The sequence below is a fragment of the Phoca vitulina genome, unplaced genomic scaffold (assembly GCF_004348235.1).
Source record: "Phoca vitulina isolate PV1807 unplaced genomic scaffold, GSC_HSeal_1.0 scaffold3, whole genome shotgun sequence".
Classification (NCBI taxonomy): Eukaryota; Metazoa; Chordata; class Mammalia; order Carnivora; family Phocidae; genus Phoca; species Phoca vitulina.
In genome coordinates this window covers 66682467-66703679 of record NW_022589706.1, presented here as the reverse complement: position 1 = coordinate 66703679, position 21213 = coordinate 66682467, and the positions used below count along the sequence as shown (strand labels likewise).

General features: G+C 41.8%; 1 protein-coding gene across 9 annotated transcripts in view; it reads left to right on the top strand.

The window, feature by feature from the left end:
* FAM13A (family with sequence similarity 13 member A) overlaps window positions 1-10953 on the top strand; it is a 417768-nt gene extending 406815 nt beyond the window's left edge. For 4 of the 9 annotated variants that reach the window (XM_032400808.1, XM_032400807.1, XM_032400804.1 and 1 more), the window contains 3 exons: window positions 3093-3289; window positions 3874-3975; window positions 6308-10950. In XM_032400808.1, the coding sequence (XP_032256699.1) occupies window positions 3093-3289; window positions 3874-3975; window positions 6308-6434 (426 nt within the window). In that variant the 3' untranslated portion in view covers window positions 6435-10950. Of the gene's footprint in view, window positions 1-3092; window positions 3290-3873; window positions 3976-6307 lie in introns of all 9 variants that reach the window. The other 5 variants (XM_032400809.1, XM_032400806.1, XM_032400813.1 and 2 more) reach the window with 3 other exon arrangements.
* Window positions 10954-21213: the final 10260 nt, after the last annotated feature.

Below are 21213 nucleotides of genomic sequence, written 5' to 3'. Positions count from 1 at the left end.
TTCACCAGCAAGGTAGATAGTGGACCAAGGACTGGTCCTGATCTTTATCTGGACGGCCAGGGCCCTTTGTTCGACAAGTCTGTGCCTACGTGACTGTCTACGTGTTGTGAGTTCACTGTTCTCTTTCTAGGGCAGCACATGTCCAGCTTCCACACTGTAGACATCTTGGGCCAGACAGCTTGCTGTCGTTGGGGGCTGGCCTCTGGCCACTGGATGCCGGTAGTGCCCGACAGCCACCCCCTTCCCAGCTGTGGTGACCAAACCTGTCTCCAGACCTTGCCAGGTCTGCTAGGGCCAGCATCACCCCCGGGTGAGAGCCACTCCCCGTGGTCCCATCTCACTGCTGACTGATGCAACCCCTCGCTTCCCTTTCCGTGGATTGCTTGTCGTCTATGTCCAACTATTTTTTCTAACCTAAATTGTAGGACCTGGAATTTTTTGTCACACTTCTATTCCAGCCCCGTGAAACTGATGAAATCTAGATTTTTGTATTCCAACATACCAAATATCCATGCCTACTTTGTATGATCTGTGCATTTTGTGAATATGACTTTTGTGTCTTTTATCCAAGTGATTGATAAATATTGAGTAAGGCTGGGTCAGGTAAAGAACCTGCTGTAGACTCCCCTTCAGATTCACATCACTATTGCATCATCACTCCGCACAGATTTTCACAATCAGCTTTCTTTTCTTTTGTTTGTTTGAAGATTTTATTTTTTAAGTAATCTCTACATCGAACATGGGGCTTGAACTCAAAACTCCGAGAAGAAGAGTCACATGTTCCAACTAAGACAGCCAGGTGCCCCATCAGCTTCCTTTCATAGATCAGCTCCCCTCATTAATTGTTGAAATCCAGATATTATGCCAGTCCTATCAAAAAAGGAAAAATGGTTCGTTTCCATCATTTGTTTTAAGGGATCCACTGTTGATCATGGACTCTTTTTCAATTGTTCATATATTATCTATGTGTTCATTCCTTCTAGAATCTACCCAATATCCACAACAACTTGATGGTCATATAATTTGAAGATATAGTTTATCATTTCTTTTTTTTTTTTCCTATGACTTTTTACCACTTGCTGAGAATAGTTTTGTTTAGCCTCATCTTTAAATACATTGAGTTCTCACTATGGGCAAGACACATTCTCACATTTTTAAGTTCCCTTAAGACCTTGGCATGTAACTGATTAGGCCTAGACACCTGACTTTATTTCTTATCTGTCTTGGGATGTAATACTCTCTTCTAGTAATCTGTATTTTTCTTTTAAAGCTGTATTACTGGACTGTTTGACAGATGTTAATTAAGCACCTCCTATATGCAGGCATGCTAAGCTCTGGGGACAGCAGTGGACAGACAGGCCCAAATCCCTGCCTCCACGGACTTTATGGTCAGGTGGTTCCACCTGGTCTTCCTCATCCGGGGGGCGGGGCAGGAATGGGGGGGCAGAAGGTTGATCTGGAGCATCTCTCAGGTACACACCTTATCTCAAGCAATCCTTCTAAAAACTGCAGAGGGTGGGAACTGTTACTTCCTTTTACCAAAAAAAAAAAAGAGAGAGAGAGAAACTTCTAAATTACTGATTTAAAAGTCACTTTTACTCTATACATTTAAAAATGTCTTTAATAATTTCAATTTTTAAAAATTAACCATGAGGCATTTATTCCAAGCAAAGAGACGGAAGATCTGAAGTCACAGCAGAGAGGATCTGGAAAAGCCACCTAGTTTTTACCAATTTTATCTTCATGCCTTCATCATAGTTTTGTACTGGTCCTTTGTTTTGTTTTGCCTGCTTGTTTATTTGTTTATCCACATTCTCTCTCGTCAGAGGCACCATTATAAACAGAGCACACTTTATGGTGAGAAACCCCCCCGCAGGCAGTTTGCGCACTCGGACCTTGACCACCAGTGGTACCTGCACCTGCCTCCTGAGACTAACTTGCCGCCTGGGCGCTGGAAGCACTTCAGCTGACACTATACTTGCTGCTGTTCATGTAGCTGTGCTCTGAACCACTTTTTAAATTTTTCAGTTATTAGGATATTCTCGTCTGGTCTGACTGTACATCTTAGCAGTAAATTGCTTCTTTTAAAATCTTCCATTCAGGGGCGCCTGGGTGGCTCAGTCGGTTGGGCGGCTGCCTTCGGCTCAGGTCATGATCCCAGGGTCCTGGGATCGAGCCCCGCATCGGGCTCCCTGCTCCGCAGGAAGCCTGCTTCTCCCTCTCCAACTCCCCCTGCTTGTGTTCCCTCTCTCGCTGTGTCTCTCTCTGTCAAATAAATAAAATCTTTAAAAAAATAAATAAATAAAATAAAATCTTCCATTCAGACCGATACGATTTCATCCTTAGACTTAAATTGGCACTAAGAAACTCTAATTTGACTTCATTGTTTTTCTAATTGCATTGCCAAGACAGACAGAAAATATCATGCTTTTCTTAGAATCTTGGATGCTGAAAAATACAGCCGTGGCCCTTGGAAATTCCTTAAAAAAAAACTTAAAAGAGTGTTAGGATTCCAATCATGGGAACATAAATGTTTTGATCCTCTCAAAACTTCCTAAAATTCTGTGCATCGGGAACCACAAAATATTTTATAATCATAACTCTTAAATAGAAAGGCTGTATTGTTCAATTTCTGAAGATGTTGACAGCTTAATAAAAAATATTTTCCGAGGTCCACAACTAATGGAATCCCTAAAGTGCTGATGGCTGGTAGTGGATTTTGTTATGTATTATCCCAGAGCTGGGAATATTGAGATTCTTCTGGGATTCAGTTGATTTCGGGTATAAATTATAACGGTGGTTCCTTCATACCCTCAGTCTTGACAATTGTTCATTGTGCTATACATAAATTTTTTTATAGTGTTATAGTTTTTGCCCCTACTGAGTAGCTGTGTTTAGTGTTGGTGTTATTTACCGTGTTCATATAGATATTCAATTAGATATCGATATAACATACATATGTGTTGCTAAGTGTAGATACAGAAGAAATCATATGGTGTCTGGATAATTAAGTGACCATTACCTGATACTTACAATGTAAGAGTGCCAGGAAAAGTAACTGGGTTTGTATCGGGGTTGCTGTGCATCTCCAGGAAGAAGACGAGGGTTCGGAGGACGATGGCAACACGAAGCCGGACTTCACGGTCACTCTGAAGACCGATTTCAGTGCCCGCTGCTTCCTGGACCAATTTGAAGATGATGCTGATGGGTTTATTTCCCCAATGGATGATAAAATCCCGTCAAAATGCAGCCAGGACACCGGGCTCTCCAACCTCCACGCTGCTTCAATGTAGGTCATTTCGGCGGTGGTGGTGAAATGTTTTGGTGAAAATACCATTCTTAAATATTTTAGCCTTTCTATTTAAATCAGTTGTCTGGCAGAACACAGGTGACTTAGCTGGGGGACATCCGTGTGGATAGAACAGTGACTTTTTTTTTGGCTTCTGGCTCCGTGTTTTGTATTCTCCATCCCGTTACTGGAGGGAGCACATGAGATCTCACAGGAATAGCCAGGTCTCTACGATGGCACTGAGTGGTTCTGTACTCCACAGCGCTTCATTTAACACGTACCAAGCTCTGATGTCCTCTTCCTTTCAAAGCAAAATACGATAGAGTGCCATGGGATTCCACAAGCCCTAAGGATTCATAAGTAGCAGGCGCTTTGCGGGAGCCCCGGGAGCTGTACCCGTCGTCGGGACGGTTGGCATTCAGAGGATGGAAAACCTCCATTTCTCCTGTCCCTCAGCTCCCTCAACAGCTCTTGCATTTACACGCTTCCCACTGTCTCCACAACCCCTGTCGAGTTGCACATTCATTGTACTTATAACAATTCGATTTAACCCAATTTTCTTAAAATTTTTCTTCCCTTCTCAGACCAGAACTCTTGGAACACCTTCAGGAAATGAGAGAAGAAAAGAAAAGGATTCGAAAGAAACTGCGTGATTTTGAAGACAATTTTTTCAGACAAAATGGAAGGTAGCGCCTGTTTTCTTTGCCCTAACTCCTGCCCCTCCACACACACACACCTCTCTTTTTTTCCTATCAGATCTTTGCAGTGCCTCCCAAGTGGGAAGCCCTCTGCATCCTGCCTGTAGCCTAGTCCCTTGGAGGTTCACTGTGGGATGGGGAGGTTTGTGTGGTCCTTCAGCAAGAAATGCTCCGGGGATAGTCTCCAAGACTGATGTAAATTCAGCTAACATTTATACAACTAACCTGTCACCTCAAATTGTAATCTCAAATGAGCAGCTTGAAGCTACGTTTCCAGCCGATAGCACTGCTTTTTGGTTTTGGTTTGGGGTGGGGGAGTTGTCTTAATAGGCTAGAAGGAGAAATAAGGAAAGGGCAACTTTAAATCTTGGTGTTTTTAGGCTTATTTTAAAAGCAAAGGTGATCGTTGTCAAGTTTGAATGAAAAATGTGCAAGAAGCAGTAAGTCCACAAGACTGACAGGGTGCCTTTCTCGAGTGAGTTTCAAGACAGGAGGTAATCAACCTCGTAGAACATCATGCTAAGGAACAGCAAGCATCCCCTGTTTGCTGGTGACCGCACACAGTTCATACCAGTTTGCAGCGTGAGCCAAGGGCAGGACAGGGAAGAGATTTGCATCTCTTACGTTGGAGTTAAGTTTTAACACTTCAAAATAATTTTATTTTAATCCAAATTATTTAAATGGTGTAAATATAGTTTCTCTTTAAAAGATCCCCTTTTCATACTTCTCAAAAGTATTGGGAAATAAAAGTACCATAAACATTAACTTTGGCATTTAAAATGTGTTGTGTTCCAGTTTATTTCAATTAGTATATAAATTTATTTTTTAGCATCCCTAATGTGGATCTCTCTTATAGTGACTTTCTTAAGATTTATGAATTTTTATACCTGCATATTTGCTTTTCTTTCTCCATGCATTATAGGCTATTTAGAAAATATCAATAGGCAGACAAAAGAAATAATATGCAAAATAAGAATAATAACCAAAGACAAACCAGGATTAATGTCTGTTCTAGTCCATTCTTCTTTCTAAACATATTCTTGGTTTGTCTATCTTTTTTCTGTATAATTATAGTCACTTTATGCACAGATATCTTGTACATGAGGAACTATATAAAATGATGTAAACTTCACAAGTTTTAAGAAAGGATATCTGATGGGAATTTATAATCATTATGCAAGGTTGGGTTTTTTGGGTTTTTTTTAAGTTTTTATTTATTTAAGTAATCTCTACACCCAACATGGGGCTCAAACTCACGACCCCGAGATCAAGAGTCACATGCTCTTCCAACTGAGTCAGCCAAGTGCCTCATGATACAAGTTTAAGACTCTGACTTCAGACATCATTAAATCTGGTCCCCTTATTTCATATCTGAGGAGAGTGAAGTCCCTTGAAGAGCAGGGCGAGGGCAACTATCAGATTGCTCTTCCCTTCACTGCCCTGCACTGAGAAGCCATCTAGCACCCTTTACTTGAACAAGGCGGGGCATGAATAAAATCTGTTTTTTAGTTCATTGAACAAAATTAAATAAGCCCCATGCTATCTCCTTTCCTATATTTTCTCTTTAATAAGAAGAAAAGGAAGCCTGGTATTTGCATGTTTGATATGCTCATTTCAAAGTGAAATGAGAAGCAGGACTGCACTGCACAGTGGTTGAGAATGTAGACAGTAACACCATTTCATCACATCCTCGTGAGGGTTATACCAGGCCATGGGGACAGAGTACTTAGCACAGTGCTTGACCTGTAATAAGCCCTTGATTAATACTTGCACATATAAAAAGTATGCATATAAAATGACTCAGTAAGCTATAAAGGCTTATTAGTATTATGTGATCCAATTGCTGAATTCCAAGACTAATTTTATAGTAAGTAGGATATTAACTGTTTTTTTAAACCTATAAATTATGGGTATGCCAATTGCTAATTAGAAACTTAATGGTTCATTAGATGAAATATATAAAAGTGAAAAGGCATTAAGAGTAAATAAAGGATTTCAGTCTATAGAGACTCTTAATGTGCATTCATACATACCAGCAGCAGAGAGAAAAAAACGTCTACAGTTTTTAGTCCTTCATACCATTCTACAGGATGCCACATTAACTCTAAAAATTCAGTTGCGTGGTACTTTTTGGGGGAAGCGATCTTTCACTGCTTTTCTAACCCAGCTTCAGTCTTGATACCAAGTGACACTTGGGAACACCAATTCTACAGGCTGATAAACTGCAGAGTTTTTCTACATGATAATTCACCTGATGAGCAGTATCATCTAGGAGAGACAGCCAATGATCCTCAGTCCCCTTTCCCTTTGTTTCCATTAGAAATGTCCAGAAGGAAGACCGCACTCCCATGGCTGAAGAATACAATGAATATAAGCACATAAAGGCAAAACTAAGGCTCTTGGAGGTGCTCATCAGCAAGAGAGACACTGATTCCAAGTCCGTGTGAGGGGGGCAGCCCCAGCCCGAGCAGAGGGGGCTGCTGAAGGCGCAGGCTGAACTGACCAGCTGCCTCCCCTAGTAAGGAGCAGCTCTGCACCGACTGGAAGGCAGCATGGAGCTGGACCTGCAGAGCACGTAGCCCTTCTGCCTCCGGGCCTGTGGGATCCGCTCCAGTTTCCAGCGCCGGCCTCAGAAACTGCCTGGATGGAAGAGGGCAACCTGCTTTGATTTAAGAATTTTGTAAGGGGAAGTCAAGATCCCACAGGCGCACGTAGACACTAGGGGAAGCTTCACTAACACTGGCGGTGATGAATCACTACACGGAGAGACACTCATCTACAGAGAATACACACTGTTCTTCCCTGGATGACTGAGAAACATGTCTAACTGGGATACGACCCAGCTCAGGACTTCCCTCTGGAGAGCGAACTTGCTACGCAGGTCCGAGTTCTCTTTGCACCCAGTAAAGTGGGAACGTGCGTTGGAGCCCTGTTTGCTGCCTTGGCCATTCTCGTGACCTTTCCTCACTCGCGCGAATTGTCCCCCTTCAGTTCTCAGGTAGACGGAAGCTGCGTCTGCCCAGCACGGCGGCGCAATCACCTGCTTGATGGTGTGTTGCTTCAAGACTTCCTCGGCTGACGAAGAATTTTGATTCTTGACCAGGACTGGATCATCTGCAGAGGACAGAGGGAATATAGCTGTATTCATGCTGATTTTTAAATCAGGCAACAGGGTGAAGAGCCTGGAAAATTCCTTCCTGAACATGGATTGCACTTGATCAGTCTCAGATTTTCGCATCCAACACTAAGCAAGACCAGTATGCTATGGCATCCTGTTTGGGGCTTGGTTTCATTTTGGCTCTAGCCAAACATAAAGGATCTTGCTTAATTCTTAGCTTAAGTGTTGAGGATCATGAGAGAGAGAGAGCGAGCCTGTGTTCTAAGCCTTCTGAGTACTTACCAGAGTTTAAAGTTTTTTTTTTTTAAAGTAAACCCGCACTAAATCCCCTCACTGAGAGGTAAATGTAGCCCTCGGAACTCAGTCCAAGGTGGTATCTAAATCACACTATTTTCAAGATCATGTATAAAGAGAAAAATAATGGTGTGGGGTCACTTAGGATTATTTTTTCAGAGACTGTGTCACAAAGCTGTCTATATTAGACCTTTTGGGAAGACCAGGGAATTTAAAACACCAAATCATTCATCTCTTTACTGTGCTGATGTCCCCTTGTGATTTGTTGTTACTTTTTCACCTCTGTGTCTACATCGAGGAAAGTGAATTCTGTCTCTGCCTGTCCGTCCAAGGCCTATGTTGGCACTTTGTGGGGTGGAGCTTTGTGGGTTTGCACTTTGTGGGATGCAGCTCAAGTGTCTGCACACCAGCCACCGGCTGCCAAGAGAAAACATCTCGGCAGGCTCTGCCTTTTGAAGATACTGTCGCAGGATGAGCAAGAGAGCAAGGCTGCCCTCCCATAGGTTTTGAGAGTTGCCTTCTTAAAGGGTACCATTTTGTTTGGTTTGATAAGAAGAGGAAAAGAAAGAGAACGTTAAACTCTACTGACCAGTTGCCAGTTTTGAAATGGGTTCTTGAGAAACTGGCCAGATTGGATTTCTAGCAGTGTTTTCCATGGCTGAAGTGAGGCAGAAGCTGTCAGTTGGAAACTGTTTTAAGTCGGGAGTCGGGGGAAAAGAATACCTTTAAGTTTGCTCTTAAAAATAATCATATAGAAGCATGAGCTGTGTGTTGGAAGTCCCCTGTGTTAATCCACACATTTAAAGACGGTACATAATCCTACAAATTTAAATGTACATGAATATATAGTTTGGTATTCTTTGCTCTACTGTTTACATTGCAGATCACTATAATTTCGAGGAGTTATATTATAAATAAAATGAAGCACTTTAGGATGTTTTCTATTTTTGAAATCTGAACATGAATCATTCACATGACCAAAAATTGTATTTTGTAAAAGAAATACATGTCTAGTCTGTCTTTTTTGAGTATTCTCTTAAATAAGCTATAATATCAAATCATTACCAGTTAACCTTTAAAGCACATCTGTTTAAGAGTATTGTTTTGAAAATACTAATATGCTACAGAATTTTAAAAGAAAAAATGCTATATAAATGAGGAGCTACTAAATGTTTGAAATCTATTGTTTCTGCCAAAGGTAAATTAAGTAAAAGATTTATCCAGGACTCCCCATTCCAATTTGTATGATTGAATAAAAGAAAACACCAAGTTACAGTCAAATAAACTGCGTATGGAATGTCGTGTTCTCCTTTGTAATTTCTCATCTATATTAACTTCACAGAATGGCGCCCAGATTAAGGGCAGAAAAGCCCTGTTTACACTCGATCCTATTTGAAGCCATGGCGGTAGGTTCCAGCGCTGCCAGAAATGCTGAGGCAAATTTGTTTCCACAGCAACCATTTCTGCAGCCCAGGGTCTTGGGGCCCTAGAGGCAGCATCTTAATTGGCTTCACACAGAATACTCTGGACTGGGGTTTTTCCTTTGCTCTCTTGGGAATGTGTGTGTGTTTATTAGCACACGCCAACAAAATAAATGTCAGGGGTTAGTTAATAACAATGATAAGTAAAGGTAAAGCATGAATAAACCTGATTGTATGACTATAAGAATTAGAAATAGCAGAGGCTTGTAATTTTCACAAGCATTTGCTTTTTGTGTGTTCAGTCTGGAGTAAACATTGAAATAGACGTTTATGTTCAGTCAGTATGGTATCATTACTGCATTTCATTTCTGAATCATTCAGTTTGAATTTCGCTTTTCAGACATGTATGTGCAAGGTTTAGGAGAAGGGCCTGCTTAGAAGTTTTTCAGACGGCTCATTTGTCTTGTACCTGTAGAAGCAAGCTCACACCACCTCGGTGATCTCCCTGAATTCAGGGGAAATTTCCATGGAAGACCAAACCAAATTTCAAACTGGAGAACTGATTTTTTTTTTAATTGCTAGCTATAATGCATCGAGAGCTAAAAATTAGATTTCTTCCCTCTAGTTGCCAGTTTGAAGTCAAAAGCTAATTATTCATTGCCTAGGCGGGGATCAGCCACGTCTCTATTTGTAATGTTAGTGTAATTTTTGCTTTGTCTCCTTCTGATGCAATGCTTGCGTGGTGGCAGAAGAGGGCTGTTGCAGGGTGCGCCTGCTCCCAGGTGTGGCATTTCTAGCCCTGGACAAATGTCGCAAGGCTGTGTTGAAATCATAAATATTGTACTGAGCTGTCCTGAGGCGAGCAGTCTTGGAGCCCCTGAGGGCTGAGCATTTGTGAATGTGGTTGAGCTTGGAATTCCTAATAAGGTGACTATTTAGGTTTATAAAATAGGGGCCGCCGTGGTACCGATTACGTTGGTTCTTTCTGCAACTTCCTATTTCTCAGCAGACAGAACTGGGCCCAGTATACAGAAATGGTCAGATCTACAAGAAAAATCAGATTTCAGTTTGTTGATTAACCTTTTCAAAGAGATTCTTAATCTGATAGTGAAGATGCCACTTTTCTTAACCTTACTACTTTTGATGGTATATTTACAGTCGAATGCCATAAACTGTCAATAGCCTTATGAAACATTGGCTGTAGTCTAAATTCTGTCTTGCATTCAAGAAGGATCTTCCCGACACACTGCTTCCTGGAGGGTTTTTTTCACCCCTCAGTGGAGAGAGGTGGTTTCTGCACCAAGACCAACACCTCCTTTATGTTCTTTTCCTGTATCCACTCGGGTACATCAATAGGGAGAGACAAAACCGTACTCAAGTGTGAAGCTCGTATGTGTGGCGGAACTCACAATGTGCTTTCTTTCCTTTTATTCCCTTGCTTTTATTTTTTCTCCACTTGACCCTCAAAATGTACTGAAGAGTACATTTTGTCATAAGACTAGCCAAACATATTTTCAGATGTTTATTCAGATTGTGCATCCTAACACTTCACATGGGCAGCGCGGCAAGCTCCCGACAAGAGTGACGTGTGTGGCAGGCGCGGCGTGGTGGCGCTGGCCCGTTGTGCCCCTGTGGGCATCTGCATTCCTCTCCTGTGATCCTTCATAATAGGAGTGTGGACATCAGCTGAGATCATTACAGATCGACACAAACGTGTATGTAAAATGAAATATGTACATCTCCAAGTTCCTATGGCTGAGACGTTGCAGTTTTGTCTCCAGGGACTCTCATTCTGCCTGGAATCCGCTCTGTTGTGCTCATGCGCGTGGCTCGAGAAATCGAGAAATTGGTGCGGCAGATCCGCTTCTCAGTCTGAAAGCACCTATACATACTGTCCTGAAAATCTCCAAGAGTAGATACAATTTCAGTTAATAATATGGGCCCAGAACAATGTTTACACGACATGTAAGCAGAACGTATTTGAAATTACAGTTGTCCTTTTTTGAAATGTAAACTGAATGAAAAATGTTGTGTACATTTCTGTACATGACTGTATTTTGTATAAACGTAAATAAAATATTTTTAACTGTGAATGTTGGGAAATTTTTGACAGAGTCAGGAACGTATGACTGAGCTGCCTGTGGGGTCTGACCTCTCCTTTAGGTAAGGAATCACTGCTGTTCCCTGAGCTACCCAGCAGCCTCATGAGGATTAAGTTTTGTTATTCTGTCTCCAAAGAGGTGAAGCAAACTCATTACAAATTAGGCATTCCCATGGTTCTAGGTAGAAAAATGGGCTTATGCTCTAGGCTCAGCTACCTTAAAAAAAATGCTTGGGACGCCTGGGTGGCTCAGTCGTTAGGCGTCTGCCTTTGGCTGAGGACATGATCCCAGGGTCCTGGGATCGAGCCCCGCATCGGGCTCCCTGCTACGCGGGAAGCCTGCTTCTCCCTCTCCCACTCCCCCTGCTTGTGTTCCTGCTCTCGCTATCTCTCTGTCAAATAAATAAATAAAATCTTTAAAAATAATAATAATAATGAGGGCCGCCTGGGTGGCTCAGTCATTAAGTGTCTGCCTTCAGCTCAGGTCATGATCTCAGGGTCCTGGGATCGAGCCCCACATTGGGCTCCCTGCTTGGCGGGAAGCCTGCTTCTCCCTCTCCCGCTCCACCTGCTTGTGTTCCCTCTCTCGCTGTCTCTCTCAATGTCAAATAAATAAATAAAATCTTTTAAAAAAATGCAAAGTAATCCATACTGACAGAAAGTGGATGGATTCGGGATGGAAGGATTAGAAAAAGGCACAAGGAGAGTGGATGCATACATTCACTATTTTAATGAGGTGATGAGTTCACGGATGTATACATGTGTGAAAACTAAGCACTTAAAAAAAATAAAATTAAAAGGATTCATAGAAGGGGCTGAAGGGGTGCAGAAACAAAGGCATTAAGCCAAAGGAAAAAAAAAAAAACAACCTTGTTTATTTCCAAAGTGTCTGAGGCCATTATAGTAAATACATTAGCCACTTACGACTCTGAAGCTAATAAGGCCAGCAGAGAACTATGACTCGGAAGAAAAGGCACATTTCAGTTTAAAGGGAGCATGTCTCCCTCTGCGGCTCCTGCCACAGGCCAGGCCCTGATGCTCGCAGGCTCCAGAGTAAGGTTAGCAGAGGCCCCTGCCCCAGCTCGCAGCTCAGGACACACCCCCGTGATGGTTGGGCAGGCAGGTACTCTTTAAACTGCACGTTATATAAGCACAAAGTGACAAAAGCGAACATTAAAAATATAAAACCTGAAATTTAAAAAAAAAAAAAAAAGGCTTTGAGAAATCCTAGTGCTGACACCAGGATTCAAATGGAGATCTATCTTCTGAGGAACAAAGACCCAGTACTGCTAACGATGATGCAATTTAATGCCATTTTGCCAAAACGGAGGCTCACCCTCAATAATTTAACTTTTGATGCACTGGGTCCAAAGTAGTAAAATGTAGGCGGAAGTGGCAGGCAGTATTTAGTGACTCTCCGTTTTCTTAAGTCACATTCTGATGTTGCCCCTATTAAGGACCAGAAAGCAGTGCTCGCCCAAAGTACGGCGGCGCCCCAGCCTGTTGGCAAAGCGCGGTGGTCTCCCAAAGCTCTCCCCGCCCCCGCCCCCAGAGCACATGTTCTCACTCCTCTCCTCTACAGTTTGCCGTCCTCGGACTACCTGAATGGGACTTTCAGAAGGGGGACCTACGTGCGGGGGAGAGAGGCAGTCCCTCTCAGTTCTTTCAATGGCCTCATTATTACCTCTTCTAGAAATAGATTCTGAATCGCATAAGACAAAACATATCATAGTTATGCCTAAGCTGGCTCAGCTTATCAAGGCTCTCTCTATATACACAGTAGAATTTCATATTCAGTAAAAGCCAAAAGTCCAAATTCCCAAATGCATTTTCAGAATCCTGGCTGGCAGGCAGACAAATGAGGTTTGGCAGGAACTGGGATTGTTGACAGCTTGGTTCTCACTTTTCCTCTCCATCAACAAGGCTTCTCCCACAGGGTGGCTCCATGTTGTGCGGCATCTGCTCAGGGAATGGGGCCCAGTGCAAACCTCACCAAGAACGGAGTCTCGAGACCCCTCGGACCTCCGGGTCTCAGTTGGGCCCATGAGTGTATAAAGTGTATGTTACTGTGCATTTTGAAACTCGTCGTCTTTCAGATGTTTGGATTTTTCTTGACTGTCTCAAAAGCAATTCAAAGATGCTCAGAAACCCTTGTCATGTTTCCAGTTATACAGCTTTGAGTACTTCTTGGTAAGATATTTTGAGACCCTGTGATTTTTCTGTAATTGTTACTTTTAAAGAACTTAAAATTACTCGACCAGATTAGATGGAGGGGAGGGCAGGGAGGGAGAGTACGAAAGACGTACAGCTCTCTGGTGGAGGGAGCCGAGCTTCTCAAACTCGACCGTGCATGGGAATGTGCAGGGGTCTTGTGGTACAGTAGCCCCGGGGGGCAGGGGGCGGAAGGGGCACTGACATTCTGCATTTCTGACAGGCTTCCGGGGGCTGCCATGCTGCTGATCCAGAGGCCCCACTTTGAGTGGAGGGTGCCAGCTGCATCCTGGGCATTTGTGGAAATGAGCACCCCCCAAAATCTTAGGTAAACAGAGCCTGGTCCATTGGACAATAGCAGCAGAGGCGAAACACTGCCTGATGCTGAAAGCCTAGATGCAGACAGCTTAGCTGCACCGTGTGGATACATCACTCGCTCTCCCTGTCTCTGTTTCTTTATCTGAAAAATGGGAATAACCGTAGTAGTTTACTGGATTTTATGGGAATTTACTCGGATGAACATATAAAGTAAGCACACAATAAATCTTCACTGAAGATTGGTGGCGTGTTACTGAGACAAAGATTCTTTCTCTGTTGAAGTCCAGCAAGACATTTTGAACCACTGCAAAAATATTTCCCCCACATCACCCTCCTCACCTTCTGATTCCTTGTTTGTACTGAGTCATAAACAGAGTACACCTCCGGCACTTTAAGCACAAATTCATGCTATGGGGTAAGCAAGATTTTATGGGAAACTGACCCATCCTCTTGAAGGGAAAATGAAAGTGTGATATTCTCAAGCAAATTGCATCAAAACCTCTGTGCAGCTTTCTCAGAAGATCTATGCTTGCTAAACTCCTTCCCTCACGGAGCAGGGCGAACTCCTCTAATTCTACTCCCCAGAACATTTTGGAAGGTCCAAACCTGCTCAGACACATAAAAGGAATTTACTGTCTGAGACGGGAGTTGAAACCGATGTGGGAATCCCTGAGTCCTGGGAAGGAACAGAGTAACCTTTGAACTGATTCTAGGTCACTCGGTGTCCTGAAATTTCTGTCTCAGGGTGTATTTTTAAACAACTAAAACTGAAGCATACCCTAGGGAGGAGGGCTGCTCCGAATGCGGCATGCTCTTAACCAGCGTAGTAAATGTCATCAAGCTCGGGGGCCCCCTCTCTCATCACCCCACAGGGGCAGACTGAAGGTGCCGCTGCTCAGCAGCCTGGCAGGCTTCGGGTCCAAATGATTTTACTGTCTCATTGAGTGAAGCCCTGCCCCCCATTACCTCAGAAATTCAGAAACTCCAAACAATCTGCCAGTGATTTGAACTTGAGCGTCCTTGAGCCTGCTGCACAAACATCTGAGCTCCTGAGAATGCCCAGGCACGAAAGGTCAGGAAACCTGTTTTTAACAAGAAGAAGGCTTTGGCAGTGGTAGGCTTGTCCTCCTGGGACCATGAGCCAGCACCTAGTTGGCACTTACTGTTCACCTTCACCCTCAATAGCTCTGGCCTTTTATGACACCATGGGGAATGGGGTTATTTCCGAATCTGCTCCGGGGCTTCCTTTCCCTCCTAATCCTAGAGAAGAGGTGACCATGACAGACCAATCTGGTTTAATGTTTGCCATCATCTGAGGGTGTGTGTGTGTGTGTGTGTGTGTGTGTGTGTGTGTGTGTGTGTAATTCTTATTTAAATTTCTCAATTCAACACCAATGGGAGCTGAATCAGTAATTACGAGAGAGAGTATCCAACTCCTCTGGGATTAGGCCCAGGAAAATCAGCTTTTAAAAGATCTGAAGACCATGTGATTATGCACCCTGCCAAGCATCTAACCACTCTTGGAAGAAGAAAGAAAAAAAAAAAAATGCTGACATCTGAACTAATTTTCTCCATGCTACACATAACTCAGGAGGTACACACTCCATTACTTTTGGAAGGATACAAAGCACCAAAGCCCAGATTAGTTCATCCGTGGGAGAGGCCGTTATTAATACAGGTCCAAAGAGTCTGCCCACAAGCAGGTAGACGCCACCTCCAGCACCTGATCTGTTGCATAAATTGGTTCCTCACTGCACAGGTAAAGAGCATTCCAGAAACCCACACCTGACTCAGGGTGAGCAAGCATCCCTACCTGCATTTGAGCCAGGCTGGGTTAGCACCCTAAAGCAGAGAGTCATGGTCAGAGACCAACATTTCCCACACTCTTCACAGGGCTCTGCTCTATGAGGTTAACTAATCCTTGTTCACCAAAAGGGTTTTGGTTAGAAAGGCATGGTGGTGACTTCTATGTCACTTCTAACTGGAGAACACCCTTGATCTGATCCACAAGAGAATTTGCACCTTTTCTGAAGACAAGAGAACCTATTCTCTTCCTGTTCTGCCTTACCACAAGCTCCTCCTCTCCTTTGTGAGATCCTGATCCCCAAGGTAAGGCTGTAGGCAGAGCCCACCAATGGCTCCCATCAGTGCTGTGCAAAGGTATCTCTTAAAAATGGAGATATTCACAAACCAGAAGACTCCTAACTCAAGCAACCTTGTGTACTAACAACGCTAAGGTTATCAAAGGCAACGTGGCCATCGTGTTCTCAGATATTTTAGAGACTTAACAACTGGCTTCAAATCTGCTTCGTTCCATTTTTAAGAGCTAAAGAAAAATGGAGACAGCCAACGCTTACATTTCAAGAGGAAATGATAAAATTATGCAGGTTAGCTTTGATTTTACTTTACTTTTTCTCCCATGCTTGACTCTAACATAAAATATTCTGTTCATCTATTTTGGTATTCTGTCATATGCCCTCTCTATATTCCACCTCTACCTCTATCATCTGGTTAATTGTGATTTGACTGTTTTTTCTTTTATTTACTTATTTCCAGTTTTATTGAGATATGATTGACATATAACATTTTATAAGTTTAAGGTGTACAACATGTTGATTTGATATACTTGTAAAATAATTACCACCATAGCTTTAACTAATGCCTCCATCATGTCACATAATTATCTCTTTTTTTGTAGTTTGAACATTTAAGATCTATGCTCTTAGCAACTTTCAGGTATACAGTACAGTATTATTAACTATAATCACCATGCTGTTCTTTATAACTGGAAGTTTATACCCTTTGACCAATATCTCCCCATTTCCTCTACCCCCCAGTCCTTGGTAACCACCATTCTACTCCGTTTCTATGGGTTTGACTTTTTTTTTATTATTATTAAATAATTTATATTTAGAGAATGTGCATGAATGGGGAGGGGCAGCAGGAGAGAGAGAAACCCCAGCAAGCTCCACACCCAACATGGAGCCCATTGCAGGGCTCAATCCCACAACCCTGAGATCATGACCCGAGCAGAAATCAAGAGTCGGATGCTCAACCAACTAAGCCACACAGGTGCCCCAAGTTTGGCTTTTTAGATTAAACATATAAGTGATACCATGTAGCATTTGTCTTTATCTGATTTCACTTAGCGTAATACTGTCAAGGTCCTTCCATGTTGTTGAAGTGGCTGGATTTCCTTCTTTTTCATGGCTGAATAATCCATTGCATCTATATACCACATCTTCTTTATCCATTTCTCAATTGACAGACACTTAGGTTGTTTCCATATCTTGGCTATTAATAATGCTGGAATGAGCATGGGAGTGCAGATATCTCTTCCTGTTTTTATTTCCTTTGGATATATACCCTGAAGTGGGATTACTGATTTGTGTCATAGGTGTATTTTTAATTCTTTGAGGAACCACCATATTGTTTTCCCTAATGGCTATATCAATTTACATTCCCACCAACAGTGCACAATATTTCCCTTTTCTCCACATTCTCACCAACACTTATCTCTTGTCTTTTTGATGATAGCCGTTCTAACAGGTGTGGATGTTATCGCCTTGTGGTTTTTTTTTTGCATTTCCCTGATATTTAGTGATGTCAGACGTGTTTTTATGTATCTGTTGGCCTTTTGTATGTCTTATTTGAAAGTGTCTATTCAGTTCCTCTGCCCATTTTTTAATCAGATTTGTATTTTTGTTACTGAGTTGTATGAGTTCTTTCTGTATTTTGGATATTAATCCCTTTTCAGACATATGATTTGCAAATATTTTCTCCCATTCTGTAGGTTGCCTTTCTGTTTTGTTGATGGTTTCCTTTGCTGTGCAGAAGCTTTTTAGTTTGATATAATCACTGACTAATTTTTGCTTTTGTTGCTAGACTTTTGGTGTCATATCCAAAAAATAATTGCCAAGGCCAATGTCAAGGAGCCTTTTTCCTGTTTTCTTCTAGGGGTCTTACAGTTTCAAGTCTTATATTTAAGTCTTTATATAGAGTTAAGTTTTATGAGTAGTGTAAGATAGGGGTCCAATTTCATTTTTCTGCATGTGGTCATCCAGTTTTCCCAACATCATTCATTAAAAAGACTGTCCTTCCCTCACTGAGTATTCTTTCCTCCCTGTCAAACAGTAGTAGTCTGTGTATGTAAAGTAGTGTGTGTATGTAAAGAGTCTTCTGGGCTCTTGATTACGTTCCATTGGTCTATATGTGTGTAGATACTGTAACACAGTATCATACTGTGTTAATTACTATAGCTTTTTAGTATAGCTTAAGACAGGAAGTCTGTCCTATGTTGAATAGGACAGGTGAGACTGGACACCCTTGACCTGTTCCTGATCTTAGAAGAAAAGCTTTCACAATGGAATACACATTCTTCTCTAGTGCCCATGGAACATTCTCCAGAATCGATCACATCCTAGGTCATAAATCAGGTCTCAACTGGTACCAAAAGATTGGGATCATTCCCTGCCTATTTTCAGATCACAATGCTTTGAAACTAGAACTCAATCACAAGAGGAAAGTTGGAAAGAACTCAAATACATGGAGGCTAAAGAGCATCCTACTAAAGAATGAATGGGTCAACCAGGAAATTAAAGAAGAATTAAAAAAATTCATGGAAACCAATGAAAATGAAAACACAACTATTCAAAATCTTTGGGATGCAGCAAAGGCAGTCCTAAGAGGAAAGTATATAGCAATACAAGACTTTCTCAAGAAACAAGAAAGGTCTCAAGTACACAACCTAACCCTACACCTAAAGGAGCTGGAGAAAGAACAGCAAATAAAGCCTAAACCCAGCATGAGAAGAGAAATAATAAAGGTCAGAGCAGAAATCAATGAAATAGAAACGAAAAGAACAGTAGAACAGAACAACGAAACTAGGAGCTGGTTCTTTGAAAGAATTAACAAGATTGATAAACCTCTGGCCAGACTTATCAAAAAGAAAAGAGAAAGGACCCAAATAAACAAAATCATGAATGAAAGAGGAGTGATCACAACCAACACCAAAGAAATACAAACAATTATAAGAACATATTATGAGCAACTCTATGCCAGCAAATTAGATAACCTGGAAGAAATGGATGCATTCCTAGAGATGTATCAACTACCAAAACTGAACCAGGAAGAAATAGAAAACCTGAACAGACCTAGAACCACTAAGGAAATTGAAGCAGTCATCAAAAATCTCCCAACAAACGAAACTCCAGGGCCGGATGGCTTCCCAGGGGAATTCTACCAAACATTTAAAGAAGAATTAATACCTATTCTTCTGAAACTGTTCCAAAAAATAGAAATGGAAGGAAACTTCCAAACTCATTTTATGAGGCCACCATTACCTTGATCCCAAAACCAGACAAAGACCCCATCAAAAAGGAGAATTACAGACCAATATCCCTGATGAACACGGATGCAAAAATTCTCACCAAAATACTAGCCAATAGGATCCAACAGTACATTAAAAGGATTATTCACCACGACCAAATGGGATTTATCCCTGGGCTGCAAGGTTGGTTCAACATCCGCAAATCAATCAACGTGATACAATACATTAACAAAAGAAAGAACAAGAATCATATGATCCTCTCAATAGATGCAGAAAAAGCATTTGACAAAGTACAGCATCCTTTCTTGATCAAAACTCTTCAGAGTATAGGGATAGAGGGTACATACCTCAATATCATAAAAGCCATCTACAGCGAATGTCATTCTCAATGGCGAAAAACTGAGAGCTTTCCCCCTAAGGTCAGGAACGCGGCAGGGATGTCCACTATCACCACTGCTATTCAACATAGTATTAGAAGTCCTAGCCACAGCAATCAGACAACAAAAAGAAATAAAAGGCATCTGAATCGGCAAAGAAGAAGTCAAACTCTCACTCTTTGCAGATGATATGATACTTTATGTGGAAAACCCCAAAGACTCCACTCCAAAACTGCTAGAACTCATACAGGAATTCAGTAAAGTGGCAGGATATAAAATCAATGCACAGAAGTCAGTGGCATTCTTATACACCAACAACAAGACAGAAGAAAGAGAAATTAAGGAGTCGATCCCATTTACAATTGCACCCAAAACCATAAGATACCTAGGAATAAATCTAACCAAAGAGGCAAAGGATCTGTACTCAGAAAACTATAAAATACTCATGAAAGAAATTGAGGAAGACACAAAGAAATGGAAAAATGTTCCATGCTCATGGATTGGAAGAACAAATATTGTGAAGATGTCAATGCTACCTAGAGCAATCTACACATTCAATGCAATCCCCATTAAAATACCATCAACTTTTTTCAAAGAAATGGAGTAAATAATCCTAAAATTTGTATGGAACCAGAAAAGACCCCGAATAGCCAAAGGAATGTTGAAAAAAAAAAAAAAGCAAAGCTGGCGGCATCACAATTCTGGACTTCCAGCTCTATTACAAAGCTGTCATCATCAAGACAGTATGGTATTGGCACAAAAACAGACACATAGATCAATGGAACAGAATAGAGAGCCCAGAAATGGACCCTCAACTCTATGGTCAACTAATCTTTGACAAAGCAGGAAAGAATGTCCAATGGAAAAAAGACAGTCTCTTCAACAAATGGTGTTGGGAAAATTGGACAGCCACATGCAGAAGAATGAAACTGGACCATTTCCTTACCCCACACACAAAAATAGACTCCAAATGGTTGAAAGACCTAAATGTGAGACAGGAGTCCATCAAAATCCTAAAGGAGAACACAGGCAGCAACCTCTTCGACCTCAGCTGCAGCAACTTCTTCCTAGAAACATCGCCAAAGGCAAGGGAAGCAAGGGCAAAAATGAACTATTGGGACTTCATCAAGATAAAAAGCTTTTGCAAAGCAAAGGAAACAGTCAACAAAACCAAAAGACAACCGACAGAATGGGAGAAGATATTTGCAAATGACATATCAGATAAAGGGCTAGTATCCAAAATCTATAAAGAACTTATCAAACTCAACACCCAAAGAACAAAGAATCCAATCAAGAAATGGGCAGAAGACATGAACAGACATTTGTCCAAAGAAGACATCCAAATGGCCAACAGACACATGAAAAAGTGCTCAACATCGCTCGACATCAGGGAAATCCAAATCAAAACCTCAATGAGATACCACCTCACACCAGTCAGAATGGCTAAAATTAGCAAGTCAGGAAATGACAGATGTTGGCAGGGATGCAGAGAAAGGGGAACCCTCCTACACTCTTGGTGGGAATGCAAGATGGTGTAGCCACTCTGGAAAACAGTATGGAGGTTCCTCAAAAAGTTGAAAATAGAGCTACCATACGATCCAGCAATTGCACTACTGGGTATTTACCCCGAAGATACAAAAGTAGGGATCCAAAAGGGTACATGCACCCCGATGTTTATAGCAGCAATGTCCACAATAGCCAAACTGTAGAAAGAGCCAAGATGTCCATTGACAGATGAATGGATAAAGAAGAAGTGGTGTATATATACAATGGAATATTATGCAGCCATCAAAAGGAATGAGATCTTGCCATTTGCAACGATGTGGATGGAACTGGAGGGTATTATGCTAAGCGAAATAAGTCAAACAGAGAAAGACATGTATCATATGACCTCACTGATATGAGGAATTCTTAATCTCAGGAAACAAACTGAGGGTTGCTGGAATGGTGGTGGGTGGGAGGGATGGAGTGGCTGGGTGATAGACATTGGGGAGAATATGTGCTATGGTGAGTGCTGTGAATTGTGCAAGACTGTTGAATCTCAGATCTGTACCTCT